General features: G+C 43.4%; 1 protein-coding gene across 3 annotated transcripts in view; it reads left to right on the forward strand.

Moving 5' to 3' along the window:
- The window catches only part of PLXNB2 (plexin B2), a 350,258-nt gene that overhangs the window by 306,657 nt on the left and 22,404 nt on the right, over positions 1-21,197 (forward strand). For all 3 annotated transcript variants that reach the window (XM_081927589.1, XM_081927587.1, XM_081927588.1), the window contains exons 21-29: positions 1,310-1,522; positions 2,163-2,339; positions 5,647-5,783; positions 7,266-7,366; positions 11,637-11,866; positions 13,349-13,530; positions 15,314-15,380; positions 16,619-16,765; positions 20,940-21,096. In XM_081927589.1, the coding sequence (XP_081783715.1) occupies positions 1,310-1,522; positions 2,163-2,339; positions 5,647-5,783; positions 7,266-7,366; positions 11,637-11,866; positions 13,349-13,530; positions 15,314-15,380; positions 16,619-16,765; positions 20,940-21,096 (1,411 nt within the window). The remainder of the gene's footprint in view (positions 1-1,309; positions 1,523-2,162; positions 2,340-5,646; positions 5,784-7,265; positions 7,367-11,636; positions 11,867-13,348; positions 13,531-15,313; positions 15,381-16,618; positions 16,766-20,939; positions 21,097-21,197) is intronic.

Below are 21,197 nucleotides of genomic sequence, written 5' to 3' on the forward strand. Positions count from 1 at the left end.
TGTGATTCCTGATGTCCGATTTATGTCCGTTTATTCTTTGGCGTAAGGTCTGGCCTGTTTGCCCAATATAGAGAGCTGAAGGACACTGTTGGCATTTGATGGCATACACAATGTTAGACGATGAGCAATTAAATAGTCCCGAGATGGTATGTGTGATGTTGTTGGGGCCAGTAATGGTGTTGTCCGTGTGTATGTGGCAGCAAAGTTGGCATCTGGGTTTATTGCAGGCTCTGGTGCCAGTGTCCGTGTTAGGTCTGGTTGTAGTATTATTGTGGGTATGGGGCGAATGCAGGCTTTCGCTGAAGCCTGGAGAGCGAGAGGCGTTGGTGCGCACCGACACCTCTCGCTCTCCAGGCTCCAGGAAGCTATCCGCAAGCCTTGCACACCCAGGGGGAGTTCCCACGGGCTCGCAAGGCTTGTGGGCGGCAGCCTGCAGCCCGGAGCATGGGGCGCCCTCCAGAGGACTCCCCGTGCTTCGCGCAGGTGTCCGCAAGCCTTGCGCACCCGGGGAATCTCCCCCCGGGCGCCCACGGCTTGCGGGCGGCAGCCGGCAGCACGTAGCACGGGGTGCCCTCCGGAGGACGCCCCGTGCTTCACACAGGTGTCGGCAAGCCTTGCGTGCTGGGGGGCGCGTGGGACGCCCTAAAGCAGAGTGCCCATGGCGCCGGGCAGACATCCGCAGCGTGGGGAGCCCTGCGGGAGTTCCCGCAGGGCTTCCCATGCTGCGGATAGCAGCCTGCCGCCCGACTAGCGGGGCGCCCTGAAGTAGAGCGCCCCTCATGCCGGGCAGACATCGGCCAGCCCCACAAGCTCGGGGGACAGCGGGGAGGCGCAGTGCCACCATCCCACTGTTCCCTGACCTGGTTTTGGGGGGGAAATAAAGTAAAAAAAAAATTCCTTTATTTCCCACCCAAAAAAGTAGGTGCGTCCTATGGGATGGAGCATCCTATGGGACGAAAAATACAGTAATTGTGTCAAAGATGGCAAGAATGGAGTCCAGTTAAACTTAATATTCAGAAATGCACTGTTTATACACTGGGATACACCTATGATCATCCATCCTAAAACAATGCATATGAAGTAGTGCATGCTTTTTACCAATTCGATAGACACAGAGATGAATTACCAGTGCTGCAGTAGCAAAAATACCAACTTTCGAAAAAGGACTAAAGTGTATGAGATTGCAAGAGAGAGGTGACAGCTTGCACATTGAATTTGCTTGTATATGTGTGAGACAAGGAGGGAGGGAAGAATAAAGAAAAAATGTAAAAATTTACCTGCCAGTGATCACCAATACTTGTTTGTTTAGTTTGAAGGAAAAACCATCTCAAAGATCAATGACACCACTCTAGTCTTCTTATCACCACCGGTGCTGGAGGACCCAGAAAATTACAGAATTACTGTGGTTCTCCAAATGGATGGTCATCAGGTGGGGAAAGACTTTCAATATGTTGCTGATCCAACCTTTGAAAACTTCACTGACGGTGTCAAAAAACAAGTCAATAAACTTATTCACGCAAAGGTAAGTGTGTCAGGAAAATGACCTCTCCCAGTGTGCTTTGCCATTTCATATTTGCATTTGGCACTTTCTTTCCTAATTGTGTTAATCTGATGCAAACGGTTGACTGGAATAATTCCAAACACTGTTTTCAAAGACTAGTATTGTCTGAATGTGAGGAGCATAAATTCCTTTTTTTGTGCTACTTAGGGGGGGGGGGGGAGAGAGACCTGTCTTTGCCTGCTGACATATGCCTCTAAAGGTTTCTTGTCAGTGGGGTTTCCTCTTGCTGAAATCAAGAATTGAGTCCTTATCAGCAAGTTCTCCTGACATTATTTGACCTTATTTATACCCCCTGTTGCCACCAGGGGATGATATTGGATATTGTAAATCTAGGCCAGGCACTCTCGTTGCCCTGCAGGAACAGCTTCCATGAACAAGGCTTACAGATTTGCCTCAGAACGTCAGCTACCCTGAGGGTATTTCCTCTTCCACATCGATATCAAATCCAGCTGTTTGGTTTTCAGATGGAACTGTGCGAAACATGAATGTATTAATCATGAAAGCTTTTATCCTTTTCCTTCCCTCTCCTCCCCTCCGCTCCCAGACACCACGAAGCGAGCTGATAGCTAAGATGGTTTAGTGTTTCTGTGTTTCTGTCTAGGGCAGTAATCTCAACAAAGCTATGACGTTGGAAGAGGCGCGAGCATTTGTGGGAGAGGAGCCCTGCGTCATCAAAACCCTGACGGAGAACGATTTGTACTGTGAGCCACCTGAAGTGCAGCCCCCGCCCAAGAGAAGGCAGAAGAGAGATACGGTTAATAACCTGCCAGAATTCAGCGTAGGTCACATTTATCTGTCTTTTTAACAACACATATAAGGTGTGCGGCACAGAGGGCATCTTGTTTTGAAGTGGCAATAATAAAGAGCCTTCTTTTACGCATGATTTGTGCTTCCAAAGAGCACGGGCAGAAGAAAACCATCCTCCAGTTTGCCACTCTTTGCCTAGAAACAGAATGTGTGAAAGCAAGTGTTAGCTTTCTTTTGCTAGGGCCTAGGCTGTACTGGTAGGGACGCAGGTGGCGCTGTGGGTTAAAGCCTCAGCGCCTAGGACGTGCCGATCGAAAGGTCGGCAGTTCGAATCCCTGCGGCGGGGTGCGCTCCCGCTGCTCGGTCCCAGCACCTGCCAACCTAGCAGTTCGAAAGCACCTCCGGGTGCAAGTAGATAAATAGGGACCGCTTACCAGCGGGAAGGTAAACGGCGTTTCCGTGTGCGGCTCTGGCTCGCCAGAGCAGCGATGTCACGCTGGCCACGTGACCCGGAAGTGTCTCCGGACAGCGCTGGCCCCTGGCCTCTTAAGTGAGATGGGCGCACAACCCCAGAGTCTGTCAAGACTGGCCCATACGGGCAGGGGTACCTTTACCTTTACCTTTTAGGCTGTACTGGTACTTACCGTATTTTTCGCCCTATAGGACGCACCATCCCATAAGCGCACCTAGTTTTTTTGGGGGGAAATAAAGGGGGGGAAATTATTATTTTTTCCCCAGGCACGAGGCTGGGGCGGGGGAGGCCCAAGCTTCCCCCGACCCCAGTCCCCAAATAGACAGCTCTCTGCAAACCATGGGAGCCCAGCGCTGGCTCCCGCTGCTTGCGGAGAGGTCCGCAAAGCCTGGACGCGCTGAGCTCAGCGCGCGCAGGCTTCGGCATGCAGGCCACTCTCCGCAAGCAGCGGGAGTGCTCCCGCTGCTTGCAGAAAGGTCCGCGAAGCCTGGAGAGCGAGAGGGGTCGGTGCGCACCGACCCCTCTCGCTTTCCAGGCTTCAGCGAAAGCCTGCATTCGCCTCATAGGACGCACACACATTTCCCCTTCATTTTTGGAGGGGGAAAAGTGCGTCCTATAGGGCAAAAAATACGGTAAATGTGCATCGCCCTAGATCAGTGTTTCCCAAACTTGGGTCTCCAGCAGCTTGCTCCATCATCCCTGACCACTGTTCTTGATAGCTAGGGATGATGGGAGTTGTAGTCCAAAAACAGCTGGAGAGAAGACCCATGTTAGGGAAACTCTGGTCTAGATTCAGGGCCACCCTACCAGCACAAGCAACCCCAAGCAGCAGCTTAAAAAAGCAGTACTTTTGGAGGAATCAGTGAAACATGTGATCTGGGAAATGCACCCCAGGGAACTGCGGTCTTATTTATTGAAAGAACGAAGTTATAAACCACTCACCATTCACAAATATTGTGGTGGTATCCAAAAAGAAAATTACAAAGTTAAAACAATAAAAACACATTCAATCCATCGGATATACAGTGCCACAGCTTAATGTTTACAGCAGACGTAGTCTATGTGGAGCCTTGAGGATGCTTGTGGACAGTTAACTCCCAGCATCCCTGACCATTAGTCATGATGGCTGGAGGCTAATGAAGATTTAGTCCAATAACATCTAGAAGGCCCCATGTTGCTACTCCGGGTGTATTGGGACATGGTTGGTGCCGTGGTATAAACCACTGAGCCTCCTGGGCTTGTTGATCAGAAGGTTGGCAATTCAAACCCACACAACAGGGTGAGCTCCCGTTGCTCTGTCCCAGCTCCTGTCAACCTAGCAGTTCGAAAGCATACCAGTGCAACTAGATAAATAGGTACTGCTGCAGTGGGAAGGTAAGTGGCGATTCCAAGCTCCCTGGTTTCTGTAAGGATGTTCCGTTGCACCAGAAGCCATTTAGTCATGCTGGCCACATGACCCGGAAAGCTGTCTGTGGACAAACGCTGGCTCCATTGGCCTGAAAGACAGTCGCCTTCGACTGTCCAGGGGACCTTTACCTTTTACTCTTGGTGTGTAGGAGTGACCAGATCCCCTTGCTATTGTCTTTTAGATGTCTAGTCAACATACATTTGTTTTTTAAAACATTTGGATTGATCTAATAATTTGGTTGCTGGTCTTGTATTTGATTTTGATTGTGTATTTAGTATTTAAGTCTGGGTTAAGTTTTGCAGTTTTATAGAGTTGAAAGCTTTGTAGGCAGCAGTCGGATTTAGGTAGGGCAATACTAAGTGAAGGACTAACTAAACCTGCACACCCATCTGAGGCCTTACACTGCTTTCAGTTAGCTGCAATGCAGGAGCAGGCCTTCTTAAAGGCAGTCAGCCGCTGGCAGAACCCCCTTCCCTAGAGAGGTCCAGTTAGCTTCCTCTTTTTGGGGAGAATATAAAGACTCTCTTTTGTGATTTCCATGCATTTAATCTTCCCTATGTTTATAATCTCCTACTGTAGTTTTGCTATATTTTATTTTGACCTCTATCATTCTCTCTCCCCTTGCTGCAGTTGTCATCAACGTTATGCTCCTGGTTTTGGTTGTATTGGTGTTACTGTTATTTTATTTCTGTGTTTTAATTTAGAAGCCACTTTGCGTGTCCCTTTAAGCCTGAAAGGTGGGGTAGAAATTTCTAATTAAACCTGATGTTTTATGCTGGGCAATCCCTTCACTGTGGTTTGTGTTTGTGCTATCCTTACCCACTGGCCTGCCTTCATCCTCTCCCATTTTGATGATTTTGAATTGTTAGCATTTAGTAAGGATTACCGTATTTTTCAGTCTATAAGACGCACCAGACCACAAGACGCACCTAGTTTTTGGAGAAGGAAAACAAGAAAAAAAAAATCTGAATCTCAGAAGCCAGAACAGCAAAAGGGATCGCTGCACAGTGAAAGCAGTAATCCCTCTTGCTGTTCTGGCTTCTGGGATAGCTGCGCAGCCTGCATTCACTCCATAAGACGCACACACATTTCCCCTTACTTTTTAGGAGGGAAAAAGTGAGTCTTATAGAGCAAAAAATATGGTAATTAGTTAGGCTGCAAACCTCACCCCATTTACCTGGGTGTAAACGCCCCATTGTAGTCAGTAGAACTTACTTCTGAGTAGACATGGTTAGGATAATGCTGTAAGCAAGTTAACCTAGCACTCATAATACTGTTTAAGGTTGGACTTTATCTATCCTACATTTGAATATATTATGCTCTTTGGATATATCTGGGAATGTAAGCTCAGTTGTTCCGGGGAACAGGGAACAAAGGGGCATAGATCTAAAACATCATAGCGCATAATAAAATAATGCTGTCTGATTATTAACTTACAAAGTGCACTTATTTATCTAGGTGAAATTTGGCTTCAAAGAATGGATCCTAGGAAGAGTGGAGTATACCCAAGTGAGTGACATACCACTAGGCTTGATCTTGCCATTGGTATTAATTCCCATGGTGGCTATTATCATCATCTCAATCTTCTGCTACAGGTAAGATGTGGTTATCAGTCATCAGATAATATTGAAATGCCGGAGGCAAAAGCTGATGGTTAAGAGAAATATGAAGAAAATTATTTGTGGTGATTCCCAGTGTTCACACATGCGGTTCTGTGTGAAATAGAATATCACATTGCTTCAGGGCTTTTTTTTTCAACCCTCACTGATGCTAATCATCCTATGTCTTGCACATATGTACAATCAAAGATATATTCTAAGCAGGATGTGGGGAACATAGATGTGGTTAGCATTTCTTTCTGCCAGTTTTTGAAGGTTTCTAAATATTAAGATGAGTGGTTTACTTTGCATTTTCTGTACATGTCATGATGGGAGGTGGGTATGTATTGTATATCTTTAGTCAAAGCAAAGACAGATTTTTTTTCTAACATGGTATTGAAAACAACAAAAGGTCATTACAGTGGTACCTCAGGTTACATGCGCTTCAGGTTACATACTCCGCTAACCCAGAAATAGTGCTTCAGGTTAAGAACTTTGCTTCAGGTTGAGAACAGAAATCGTGGCGCGGCAGCAGTGGGAGGCCCCATTAGCTAAAGTGGTGCTTCAGGTTAAGAACAGTTTCAGGTTAAGTACGGACCTCCGGAACGAATTAAGTACATAACCCGAGGTACCACTGTATTCAGGAATCTTTCCTGGGGGTGGGTGGGAATCTATGCTGACCTTGGGTCTGAGATCTTTATAATGTATATTTTTGCAAGGAGAGGCGTTGTTTCATATCTGAGTTATCTTACGAAAGACCAGAAAAATGAGTGGAGGTTATCAAATCTGTTTCAATTGCAGAAACCCAGAATATGAGTCACACAAATGAAAAATCCACAGGTTCTGTGTTTCTGTGCAGTGTCTGAACACATTTGCACCCTACAGGATACTCCAAGTGTTTCTTGTTCACAACTAGTCCCCCACGCTCAAAATTGTGTGTTTTCCTTCTGAATGAATACGTGTTAGAAAAACATATTCGGGGGGGGGGGGGGACACCTAACTGTGTAGAGGGAAATCTGAGTGCTTGTTACAGCAATGAGATTTAAATTGAAACTTGCACATGACTAATGTTGAAAGGCTGCAACTAACCTGAGCATTAAGAACGGTATTGATAAAGCACACAGCCATTAGCCCAGGTTCATAAACAACTGTGGAACAGGCCAGCAGCAATTATTACTCAACTTCATTCAACAGTTAATAGTTTTCTTTTGAATAAAATCCATTCTTTGAGGTAAATTTTTAAACAAGCCTGGCTGCAGTAAAATCAATAAAGCCTTGTTAATTTTGTGCCAGCTTAAATTTCAGCCTATTGTTTTCTTTTCTTCTCCCCCACCCCTCTGCCTTCTCAGTTTTAAAAGATCAGGAGGAAAAAGACTGCACATCAGAAGATCCCTCTGGCCTTTTGCATGGCTGTGTTGTAAAATGATTTATTTTTACAGCCTGTAACTTTTCTGTACTCTCTGTTTCTATTCCTTATAGACGGCAAAGCGAACAAGCAGAACGAGAATACGAAAAAATTAAATCACAACTTGAAGGCTTGGAGGAAAGCGTCAGAGACCGGTGCAAAAAGGAATTTACAGGTATGACTTATACCTAATTTCTTGTGGGGCCTCCGGAGAAATCACAAGATGTGTCGAAATGCTGCCACTGTCTGCCTTAAATTGCCTTCTGAGGATATGCAGGAGGCACAACCATTCTAGATTACAGCGTGTTGACATGTGCATTGCATAGTCATGTGGCAATTAAATGCAAAGGCCGTCAAAAAGAGAATACATAAAAGGAACCGATGGGGTTTGATTTTAATGTAAAAGTAAAAGAAGTACCTGGAACTAAATTGGCAACAGGGAGAAATAGTCAGGCCTCTTTTGCCCTGAAGATGTTCCTACTATAACGCAGTTTGCGACAGCAGGAGTGGGGTGGCAGGTGAAGGAGCAATATGCTGAAACGGGGTACAAATGGCCAAAATATTTTATTGGCTGCTGGTCACATCGTTTGCCTAGGCATTAGACAAGGTTCCAGTCCTCAGGCAGTCTATAACTACTGAACTGGCACAACCACGCTAACACACTAGAAAAACATTGTTGGGAGTAGTAGGAATCTTGGGCTCGCCACTTCACAAACAAATACCATGGTCCCGTCCTGAAATTTGGGGGTACGGCAGATGTGCCAGCTGTCAAACTGGAATGGGGCCTTGAATTGTCACCCTAATCCCAGTGGGGAGCAAGGGAGTCCATCTTTGCTTACTCCTGCGGGAGGCCTCTAATTGCCCTGAGCGAGAAGTTGTGCCAGAAATACGGACCAATGTACTTAAGCCATAGACTTGACTTAGCTGCGAGGAAGGCAGAAATCCTGCATTGCTTAGATAAGGCACACAGATATGAGTAAAATTCCTTTCCAACCCCATCAACTGGTAGCTAACAGCAGCCTAGCTTTTCTACTTTGTTTTTTCCTCCTCCCACCCCTCCTTTGTATAACAACTTAACAGATGTCAAACTTTTGAGACATGTTGGTTAGTCCCAGTAAAGGTATTGCCCAACTCTGGATTTTGGAGGGTTTCCCCCCCACCCTTATGGACCAGTACAGCTAACTGCTTTTGCAACTTCTGCCAGCTCCTGTCTAGTTTTTTTCCTAAAAATTGATCCTGTTTCTCCAGCTCTGTCCTTTTCCTTCAGTTCTGACTGTTTCACCAGACGTGAGTTTGACTTGTAGCTTGGTGAGGACTTGCAAAAAAGGACCAGTGCTCACTGGTTATGTGACAGCCTGCTCTCTGACCATAGGGAATGTTTACAAAACAAAGAAAAGGGGGGTAAATGAAAAATATTGCTGAGACAACAAGTTGATTGACTCTGAGTATTGGTCAGTCAAGAAACCAGAAGCCCTCTGTTCTGTGCCTTTGTAAGGTGACAAAGCGATTCATCCTCTCCTGTGTCAAAACTTAAAGGCTCTTTGATCAACCTGATGTGTTGTCAGTGATAACGGATGAACTATTTAACCTCCTTCCTTCCTGCCAATAGCCTAGTTGTACTTGCATATTGATCTTTGCTCCTTCATGCACTGTTCTATCTGCCATTTATATTTTAAAATGATAAAAAGAGAAACTTCAGACTTAACTGGAATAGCAGCTAAGTCCCAACCCCAAATAAACGGACTAGCTTTTGATCAGTTCTCTCAGTTGCTATATTAGGGATGGATTTTTTAAAATGAATTTCATGCCTTGGAATCTGATTGTTTTTCACATTTGCTTCCCTTAACAAACATTTGTTAGAGATGAAATTTGGCTCAAATGCTACAGTTCTTAAAAGAGAGAACCTTGGTTTAAAAAATCATAGCAGCTGCACAAAAATCCACTGTTCGTTATTAGACCTTCTTCATATTGAAAGAAAAATGAGAGCTTTTCATTGCCCTCTCATTTCCAAGCATTATGCATTCCTGCCATATCTTCATATGAACACTTTTGGGTGAAACCATCTTTTTGTAATCTTACCAAACCCATTAACATTGCTGTTCATGCTAAGACACCTTTAATCTTCTCTTTTTAACTCCTGCTCAGTCTTGGACACTAAAAATCTCATGGAGCAGTTTACCTTGGTGTGCACGATATTCATGTGTGTACACAGTAACAAATTCATTGAATGCTGGCCCACGAATTCCTGATAAAATATGTTTTGTGGTTATAAATTGTCAGTGTTCTGTTTCTTTACATATCCTTGTACTTGATTTGCCGATATTCATGTAGCACATAGTAACGTAGTTTGCAATAAAAATGAAATTGTAACAGCCCTGGAATGAATTTTCAGCCTGTTAGAAATTCCACAGTTTAAAATGATGCAATAGTTAAAAACAACACAGAACAGCCTGTGGGAATAGCTTTGTGTTTTTATATCCAGTGAGGGGACCAGATGCACCCCTGTATCAAGGTCATTCCATACTATGTATGACATTATGAAGAAAGGTTGGTCCTGTGCCCTTACTGCCATCAATTTGTAAAGTTGGGGGCCACATTTCCTTCTGGACAACGTTCTGAGAGCCACATGGCAGTGATGAATGGGGCCAGAGGCAAAATGGGTAGAGCATCAAACATCAATGTTATCTTTGTACAGTGGGCTAGGGTCTACATATTCTCACAAACTCCTCTCTGCCCTCCATCCTGACACACAAGAGGCATCATCTGAGTGCAAGGACACATTCTAACCAAGCAACAACCCTTGGGGTGCAAAGCAACACCAGTGAGAGGTGAGGCCTCAGAAAATGTCCAAGAGGACATTGGGCCCCCAAGCCCGAGGTTCTCTGCATAGAATAGGATGCAGAACATGGCTTTTGTCCATAGTTCTAAGCACATAAGCTCCTTTAGATACACAGGGCCAAGACCATTTGGACCTTCAGTAGTCATCACGAGTGATTTGAACTGGGCTCGGAAGCATTCGTTCTAAGTGAGTTGAGATATTAGTTATGTTCTTCCTGCGAATTTCCCCCATAAAGAGGCAATCTGTGGATTCTGCATTAGTTGCTGCTTCCAAACCAACTTCATAGGTAAAACTCCCTGTAGCGATCACATTGGAGGGTGCTAAATTCCTCAGAGCCAAATCCCACAAAGCAGGCTTTCACTGAGGTGATCAGAAGCAACTCAGCCAATTCATTTCCACTCATCCCAGTTTCCAGCATCCTGCCACAGTCTAGCTCGAGGTGGAAATAAGAGACAGGGTGATGCTCTACAGATAGTGGGAAGCTTGATTTTTAGTGGCTGGGGGTCACTGCTACAATGAGACATAATCATGGGGGACAAGACAGAAGATGGTTTCACATTCACTGGAGGGAGTAGTGGGTTGTACTGAGCGTATTTCCCTTCTGGAAACAGTTCAGCTTTGCTGTATCCTGGGCTTCATTCCTCTCCCCCACTTTCCAAAGTATGATTTGGGATGAGGAGGATGTGGTGCTCCTCTTGTGTCCAGAGGGAGAAGCATTTCCTTTAGGCCTTGAGGTTTAGGTTTGAGGTAACAGGGCAGGGACAGAGTGTGAAAAACTGGACTAGGTCCCATGCCTTGCTCTTATAGTAATTGTCTTCCGAAATAAGCATACGAACTTGACAGGCCCTTTGGTGGTGGATGCAGAATAATAATAATAATAATTGCTATTTATATGCCGCCCATCTGGCTGGGTGGCTTCCAACACAGATAGAAATGTAATAAAACATCAGACATTAAAAACTTCCTGATACAGAGCTGCCTTCATATGTCTTCTGAAAGTTGTGTGGTTCTTTATCTCCTTGACATCTGATGGGAGGACACCACTGCCAAGAAGGCCCTCAGTGTCCAGCCTGAACATTGGGCCAGTGAGTTCTAATGGATATAGAGTTTAACATAGGAGTGAGACCTTGGTTCAAGGGCCTTACAACATGGCAGTCTCTTCGTCTCAGTAGGTTTTGTATGGAAGGCTACAGCAGTCCATATAATACTTTGAAATGTACATAGGATAAGTACCATACAGCATTCTTATGCTGTCCCAGTTAACAAGACCATTGGCTTCAGATAGTTTTTATCTCAAACTAGAATGCAAAATGCATTTACTCTCCAGTAAATAAAGTAATTTTCTCACAACTGTGTTCTAAATTGAAACTCCTGTCAAGATTATTTCTTCATGCAACTAATTCTGTTAAGCGAGCTTCCACTGGGAAAACAAGTTTTACTGTAAGGTGCAAATCTTGCTAAATGAGACCGAAATGGAAATGGAAGTAAAGTTGAAAGGGTGCTTCAGTTAAAAAATCAGGATATTGATGTTTCCCCCTTCAAAGTAGCAAAGGCTGAATCAATAGTTTATTTTCCACTGAAATCGTTAAAATGTTGCCTCTTGTAGATTTGATGATAGAAATGGAAGATCAGACAAACGATGTTAACGAAGCAGGAATTCCTGTGCTGGACTACAAAACATATACGGACAGAGTCTTCTTCCTTCCATCCAAAGATGGAGAAAAAGATGTCATGATCACTGGGAGGCTGGATATTCCTGAAGCTCGACGGCAAACCGTAGAACAGGCACTGAATCAATTCTCCAATCTGCTCAATAGTAAATCATTTCTCATTAATGTAAGTAAAAAGTGAAAGGTCCTTTTGTGTCCTTGAAATGCATTTTTGCCTGATATATATTTACAACAAACAAAATTAGTCTGCATATTTTTGCCATGTATATTTTGCAAAAGGCTGTGTGAACAATGTAAATAATATCTCAAGTAGTTTGACACTGCTCCTGTCATTCCCTGTATGATATTGAGCTGAAATATTATTAGCTCCTTCCATGAACTATTCATATCCAATTTGATCACTGCACTAGCCATTCGGTGTGACAATAAATAAAAGCAGTGTTTTAAAATGCCTAGATCTAAAAGTTATTTAAAATAAAATTTCAATCTGAGAAAGAGTAAAAGGTTGTATATCTTATATAGATCATTTGTATCCTCTTTGAGACTTAACTGAGAAATGCTTTAGAAATCCTCATTTCTGCCTTTTTCCTTTAACAAATGGTGTCCCAAACATAGGCACCAAATGGCAGTGTGATAGTTCATTGTTCAATGAAGTTTATCATATTGCAAATGACAAACACAGTGCTGAATGGCGTAGTTAAACAAAGGCATCACTTCATTTGGCAAAAAAAATAAAAAATAAAATGCCAAGCTCTAGTTAGTACTGTGGTGGTATATTTTGCCCAAAGCCTTATTCCTACATTTACTCACATGTATGTTACTTACTGAGACGCGGGTGGCGCTGTGGTCTAAACCACTGAGCCTAGGGCTTCCCGATCAGAAGGTCGGCGGTTTGAATCCCCGTGACTGGGGGAGCTCCTGTTGTTCAGTCCCAGCTGCTGACCACCTAGCAGTTCAAAAGCATATCAAAGTGCAAGTTGATAAATAGGTACTGCTTCGGTGGGAAGGTAAACAGCGTTTCCATGCGCTGCTTTGGTTTGCCCAACACAGCTTAGTCATGCTGGCCACATGAGCCGGAAATTGTCTGCGGACAAACGCCGGCTCCCTCGGCCTGTAGAGCGAGATGAGCACGTAACCCCAGAGTCGTCTGCGGCTGGACCTAACTGTCAGAGATACCTTTACCTTTACCTTTTATGTTACTTACTTGTAGCAGCAGGATCAGAGCCACACTTCTGACCCTAATTCTTTGCATCTCACTACTGTGCCACCTCAAATCTTCATTGGTTAAATCTGAGAGGGGAACCTTCACACAAGTGGAAAACCCGATATGGTGGATTTCCTGCTCAGTGGACACTCCTCTATGGAAGCAGCTGTTCATGCAAAGTGTTCCCTTTTCACACATCCATGTTCACCCTGCAAAGGTTGAGGGTGGTGCAGCAATAGGGACACTATGTTGGCGGGGGGTATGGCCAGAAGTGTGTCCCTGTTTCTGTTTCTGTACATGAGGAAGCATATAAATATGGGCCCAGTGATTCGTCTTTTTGGAATTGGTTACAGAATGAATGAATGAATGAATGAATGGAATGAAATGAATGAAATTCAGTTTCTGAATCACATACCTGATGTTTTTTCTGTTTTGTTTGTTTAGTTCATTCACACATTAGAAAACCAAAGAGAATTCTCTGCCCGTGCAAAAGTGTATTTTGCATCTCTCTTGACTGTGGCTTTGCATGGGAAGCTAGAATACTATACGGACATCATGAGGACATTGTTTTTGGAGCTGATGGAGCAGTACGTTGTGGCCAAAAATCCCAAACTCATGCTCAGAAGGTAGGGAAGGTTTCTTTAGTCGCCCAGTTTCCATTGAAGTAAATGAAATAAAACTCCCATCATTTTTAACAGAACACAACTGTAATGGTTGTAAGGGGTTACTTGTGCGTAAGTTGCCTGCTAGTTGTGTCCGATTGCCTGGTTCACCATGCCTTGGCTGACAGCCCACACTCCGTGGCCGGTCAGTCGCTTGCAGAATCTGTCAGTGGGCGTTTCTTGAACCTTCTCCAGCATAAGAGCTGTTTGACGCCAAGTCTCCTCCTACTTTCCCTGCGCGGAACTCGTCTGCGCAAGTAAGGGGAAGGCAGGGGTGTGCCAGCGCTCTCTCCACTAGTCTCTGATGCAGGGTCTTGGAGACCAGTCTCCAATTCCTCCATCTCCCTCCCTTCTCTACTGGTGTTGCGCTGAATTCCTTCCCCCCTGCTGGTCCCCTGTCCGGCATCGCTCTGGAGCCCTGCCTCCGCCTTTCGCTCTGATGTCAGTTCCCTGACAACAACTTATTGTGCCTGTTGCCTCCCTTCTCAAATACATCTATTACTATTTGTGCACTGGGATTCTAAGAACTTTAGTACATGTTTGAGAATGTAAGAGTAGGGCTGGGGAGGTCTGGGTCCAAAACCCTACTCAGCTATGAAGCTGATTGGGTGACCTTGGGGCCAATCATTTCATGTCTTTGCCTAATCTACCTTACTGTGCAATTCTGAGAATACAATGGGAAGAGAAGAACCATACACATTTTATCCTGCCTTGTAGTAACAGAGGATATAAAATATCCTTTCAGGGAGGAATGTGGTGCATGTTCTCCTGTCATATGATAGAGAGACAACAGAGTTGTGAGCTGTGGTTTCTCCAGCAGGAAAAGCATCCTCCTCCAGACGTTTCTCTCAGATAGCTATGTTACAATAAAGACCCTAGAGATTCTTCTGTGGCATATTTGTTATAGCAGTTAATTTAGTACTGATTGAATGATATTCTTAGGGTACTTCCCTATCGCTACTGGTATCAAAATACTTCTTCTTCTTTGGCAATCACTCGTAGCCGAGTAAGATTGTCTTCCATAAACATGATTTTAACTATGAGTCCGTAAGTGACTGTGGAGGCCCATTCTGGACCCGCAAGTCCCTCCACAGTGGGGACATTGGTTTCCAGGCAGGAGTTGATCACGGTGTGGATTTGTCAAGCGTGCCTTCCTCTTAGCACGTTTCTCCCTTTCATCCTGAGTCTGAGCATCTTCAAAGCCCATGACACCTTTGGTAAAGGCTGTTCTCTAACTAGAGCGCTCACAGGCCAGTGTTTCCCAATTGTCAGTGTCTATACTACATTTTTTTAGATTTGCCTTGAGACAATCTTTAAACCTCTTTTGTTGACTACCAGCATCACGCTTTCCATTTTTAAGTTCGGAATAGAGTAGCTGCTTTGGAAGACGATAATCAGGCATCCGCACAACACCATCTATTTTCAACCTTATATTAGAAAGTAGAACTTCGCATTGAGGACTGCATGTCTTAATCTACAGATTTTGCGATGCGCCAGGAAAAGACCTACAAATTAACACTTAAATGGCTAAGGGGGGAAAGAATGCAACATTCTAAGTACTATACCATGTTTGCACACAAGTAAGTGAGAATGCGCATTACAAAACGTGCCTATAATGAATCTACATGAGATTGTACGTGCTGGGTAAGGAATATAGGAAAGAATCTGGATTTTAGCTCTTGACAAATGCATGAATTCAGGCTGCACTAGCCATGTAGTTCAACATTTATTTGTTCATTTGTTTCAGATCAGAAACTGTGGTGGAGAGGATGCTTTCTAATTGGATGTCAATATGTTTATATCAGTACCTCAAGGTAAAGTCTGAAATGCATGCACACTTTACACTTGCTGTGTTTTGGCATAATAACCAAACTACAGTTTGGTGTTACAAATAAGCCTCAGCCTCATGTACTTCCATCTCCCTCGTGGTGGAACTCATTCTGGAAGGATGAGTTCCAGTAAACCATAGTTTGGTCTGCAACTTTTGTTTTCAGGCATCATCATCAAATCTTTATTGTGGTCATAGACCAGCATAAGTAGGGTGGGGTACAATCATTTAGATTTCCAAAATGTTTTACAGATTCTAAATCAGGCATAGGCAAACTTGACCCTCCAGATGTTTTGGGGAACTACAAATCCCATCATCGCTAGCTAACAGGACCAGTGGTCAGGGATGATGGGATTTGTAGTCCCAAAACATCTGGAGGGCCGAGTTTGCCTATGCCTGATTTAGAATCTGTAAAACATTTTGGAAATCTAAAAAGTATTAAAACATAAGGTATATCTAAAGGACTATAAGAAACTAATAGAATCTAAAAGAAGGGTTAGGAGCATTAAATGGATGTGGGAGAGCATAAAAGGTTAGTATATAAAAGAGTGTAACTATCAATTTAGAGAGCATTCTGATGTGAGTGTTCATTAAATCTAGTTTGTGGCACAGGCCATCAGTTGTTTTCAGGCAAGTGCAAACCATAGCTTACTTATTTAGATGAAACTGAAAACTATAGCTTCCAGGTGAGCATATGTGAACTACTATTCGGGAAGTGGCAGGCTACCAAACCCTGCCCACAATATCCCACCACATTACAGGTCTGCTTCCAGCCTTCCTGCAGTATAAAGATCTAAAGGACAAACCAAAGTGTGTTTAGGGGAACAGGCTTAGAAGCCTCCCTATGATCCAAAACCCAGATAATGCAAATTTCCCTATTGTGGGGAGGCTTCTAAGTGCATTCAGATTAATGTGCCTTCAGACCATCATACTCAACCCGTGAAGGTCAGGAGCAGCCAGGGCATGCATAAATGTAAGTTGAGTTGCATGCCTGATCTGCCAGCTCCTCACTTTCATCCCACATGCCTCCAACTGCATGAATATGGCTTATGGTTTGCAGCAAAATGGGATCAGAAGTTGCTAATCCCCGTCTGCAAGAGGAAGGACGGAAGGTTTGTACTCATAATGTCAGGCTAGGGTTCTGTGTTTGCTCAGACACTGCCACTGTTTATCTGTCAAAACATAGCTAATATTGACATTGTCTTCCCTCACCAATTTTTACAGGACAACGCAGGAGAACCTCTTTATAAGTTATTCAAGGCTATCAAACATCAAGTGGAAAAGGGCCCTGTGGATGCTGTGCAAATGAAGGCCAAATACACACTGAATGACACCGGTTTGCTGGGAGACGATGTGGAGTATTCACAACTGGTGTGTAACATTTATAGACATTTCTTTCAGGAAACTGGTAAAATGGAATCCTTCTGAAATGCACCATTCCCTATTACCCAGCTGGTGTGGGGGTTTTTTTTGGGGGGGGGGGTTGCTTTCATTTTGTTTTTGTAAAATATAGATAATGGAGAAGTGCTATAGGGCCAAAAAATAACGATAAAGCAATTAATTTTGTTGCCCTGACTTGAACACAATAATTTGACATGAAGCCTTTGGTATTTTAGTGGATTAACCCAAAGAGGAAAAGGTAATGGCATTTTCAAATGTGAAGTCTCTCTTCCAAAAGAATAAACACAAATTAACAACTCAGAAGACACAGACAGTTTTTTTTAAAAAAAGGGGGCTAGATAAATGAGACATAGTAGGTCCCTCAATGGCTGTTAGCCGTAATGGCCTGATTGAATTGAATCTCCATGTTCAGATACACTATGCCACTGGGTAGAACAAAAGGGTTGATGCCTTCATTTCGGAGCTGTGGAGTACCGATCACAGACGGATCCGTTGATCTGATCCAGGAGAGTTGTGTTAAAGCTGTTCCTTAATTTGCTGTGAATTTTATAATGTCCTAGCTTTGCGGTCCATTATAAATTGCATTCCCGCCCAGACTTTTCTAACCCACATTCCGTCAGTAGCCAGCATGTTCTGCTCAAGTCCTTTGCTGCCTTCCCCTCTGCTGTCCATTGAGCAGAAGGCCCACTTGGCCAGATGGCACGGCGGGAGTTGTGCTGTTCATACTGGCATGGTTAGGTTTGTACGCGACCCGTCATTTGGGAGGAATCTGAGAGCCAAGGGACGAGGTGGCGCTGTGGGTTAAACCACAGAACCTAGGGCTTGCTGATCACAAGGTCGGCGGTTCGAATCCCCGCAACGGGGTGAGCTCCCATTGCTCGGTCCCTGCTCTTGACAACCTAGCAGTTCAAAAGCACGTCAAAGTGCAAGTAGATAAATAGGTACCGCTCTGGCAGGATAGTAAATGGCATTTCCGTGCGCTGCTCTGGTTCACCAGAAGCGGCTTAGTCATGCTAGCCACATGACCTGGAAGCTGTAGGCCGGCTCCCTCGGCCAGTAAAGCGAGATGAGCGCCGCAACCCCAGAGTCGGTCATGACTGGACCTAATGGTCAGGGGTCCCTTACCTGAGAGCCAAGTATCTCTGCATCAAATATGCAGGATTGTTTACTTGTTTGTTTGTTTGTTTGTTTGTTTAAAAATTCCTCTTGAGAAGTTGGTTTTGGGGAGAAATCCCCCATTGGTTGCAATGGGAAATTTCCTCTGGATTCAAGTATTCGCTTCAGAGGAGGGATTAAAATTCTTTAGGCCCGAAGCAGGGGAGGAAAGGGTTAAATTTTCCCCCACCATGCCTGATTTAGCTGAGATCCCTGCACTGCAGGGGGTTGGATTGGATGACCCTTGGGGTCCCAATTCTGTGATTCTGTACAAAGGCACATGCTACATCGCATCTCGTTCGGCTCTGACTTGCTTATGAAAGATTTAAAAACGTAGTGGAAACGAACAGACCATGGGACTGGACTTTGCAGAAGTGTGCTGTCATATTCTTCATCTAGAAAAATCACAATGCTGGGGAAATTCTCCCAAGTTTATTGGCATTACTAGAAACGATTTCATTTTGTTTGACAGTGACTTGTGCAATGGCACAACTGTGGCATCAGAAGAAACTTAATAAAAAACACAAAGTGCTGTTTGAAAGCACTTTTAATATATTTTTCAGGAAAGAGAATGTTGGGGGGGGGGAGTATGGGAAAAGCAAGGAGTTTGTAAGACTTTTAGACATAGTATATAACTTTTCAAATCTTGACAGTTCAAATCAAGGGGAAAGGGAAGAGATATATTTTAATAAAAGAAAAATAAAACAGCATGGGAAAACAGCCAGCACTGCTGTTTTGAGTGAACAGAAGAGTGCAAGCAAAACTCACCCCATACCTCAGTCTTTTTATGCTGTTATAAATATATGGCATGTGTTAATATATATATGGAGCCCTGAACATCTTGGGTCCAGAATGCCTTAAGGACTGCCCTGAGCCCTTATATCCCAGCTTGATTGCTGAGAACATCCAGAAAAAAAACTCTGTTAGTTCTCCACCATGTTTCAGAAGCCCAGCTGACCTCAGCTAGAAGTTGGGTGTTTAATATCACCATCCTGTGCCATAGAATACTTGTCTAGCCAAGATTTAGTAGGAAAACCCACGAATGACTTCCAGGCATCAATTGAAGCTGTTTACATTTTCTTGATTAGACATGTTAATGATTATTTGGATTATTTTGGATTTTTTAACAGTATTTTATTGAATAGATTGTATACCTCCTTGATATTTTTCATGAATTGGTAGCATATAAATACTTCTATAAATGAATAAAAATAAAGAGGCTGGGTTTTTTGTTTTACGATTTGATTGGTTACTAATATTCGTGGGTTGGCCCAAATACTGTCTTAACTCCAAAAGTTTACTTAGGGACCCATCAAGACCCTCTTGGGGTCTCTATCTCCCTCCCTCCCTCCCTCAATTTTATTTTTAGATGACCCACTCTAGTCCCTCAATCTTTTCTTCTACCACCCCAGTTCTGTTCTGCTGGTGCTGAATAACCATTCAGCATTGTGTCTATGGGTAGGAGACAGAAAATAAATACTGGTATATTGCCACGTCTATTTTTTGGTTATTAGAATTGCGTGCTTTCCCAGTCCTTTCGGTCTGAAAACCAGAGGACCCTAATAGCAGGAAAAGTAATTGCTAGCAAAGTTAATTACCAACATTAATCTGCCATACCATTTAATCAGGTATGTATAAATGCTCCCTTTCTTGCCAATATGATAAGTGGCAGTCTTGTGGATCCAAGGTCAGTATTTGGGGACATTTCCCTATGCTAGTTCAGCACAGCCAGAACCCTTAAATACTGTATGTTGTTGTTTAGTCATTTAGTTATCTCTGACTCTTCGTGACCCCATGGACCAGAGCACGCCAGGCACTCCTGTCTTCCACTGCCTCCCACAGTTTCGCCAAACTCATGCTGGTAGCTTCAAGAAAACTACCCAACCATCTCGTCCTCTGTCATCCCCTTCTCCTTGTGCCCTCCATCTTTCCCAACATCAGGGTCTTTCCCAGGGAGTCTTCTCTTCTCATGAGGTGGCCAAAGTATTGGAGACTAAGCTTCAGGATCTGTCCTTCCAGTGAGCACTCAGGGCTGATTTCTTTAAGAATGGATAAGTTTGATCTTCTTGCAGTCCATGGGACTCTCAAGAGTCTCCTCCAGCACCATAATTCATTCATTCATATAATTCATTCAACCATAAATACTGTATAGAGATAGGGAAATATAGTAAATATAGTAAATATAGTAAATAGCTTGGTTAATCCAAAGCTGTAATTTGGAATGAAACTCATACTGATACATATGCGAGCAGAAAAGGTATAGTTTTCTTGTCAGTTTTCTTGCCTGCCCCTCACTATGAGGTATCAGGGCAGGTTATAGCACATAAAAACAAAATACAATTATAGCTGCAGTAAGATTTAAAAAAAATATAATCTAAAGGCCAACACATAACCACCCAATATATGACTCTGTAGACTAAATGTGCCACCTGTAATTACAGGCTTAAATACCTATTATTTAAAATGGATAGATGCTACATGCTTGAAGATTCTGTAGTCCTATAAGAAGTGGAGTGTCTCTGGAACCAGAAAAAAAATATTTTCAACAACTTCTCTATCCTGACAAGCACTTTCTCTTTTGTTTTGAAAGTGCAATAAATTTTAAAAATGTGCATTTCTTCTGTTTAAGAAATTCATTATTTAAGCAGCTGCAGATGGTAGATAGTTCTAATAACTTGTATCTGTTTGAAACCTGCTTTTAAGGAGTCCCCAAGATCCAGTATCAGTGGTATAGAAATACACTGTATTTAAGAACATCCATTGAAGGCTCTTTTCTGTATACTCGGAATAGAGAAAATGGTGTGGAGACTGAAATGGCTCATTGACTTATTTTTTTCCTCACCTTGTCTATTTTTTTATGGAGATGAGGGCATACAAGGTTTTGTGCAGATGTCTAAATTTTTGATCTTTTGGAATTAATAAGTACAAGCATTGATTTCCCCCCTCCCCTTGTCTAATTTGTATAACCATGTTATTTCCTACCCTTCAGACTGTGAATGTGATTGTACAAGATGAAGGCACAGAATCCGTACCTGTAAAAGTGCTCAACTGTGATACTATTTCGCAAGTGAAAGAAAAGATCATTGACCAAGTCTATCGAAATCTGCCTCATTCGCACTGGCCAAAGCCTGATAATGTCGTTCTTGGTATGTTTCGGTTCTGCTTCTTTTATTAATGCCATTTAATAAATACATTGGTGTCAAAAGGGGATACTAACAGGAAGGACCTAGATTTAGCAAGTTCTTGT

The sequence above is a fragment of the Podarcis melisellensis genome (genome assembly GCF_964234715.1).
Source record: "Podarcis melisellensis genome assembly, chromosome: 10".
Lineage (NCBI taxonomy): Eukaryota > Metazoa > Chordata > Lepidosauria > Squamata > Lacertidae > Podarcis > Podarcis melisellensis.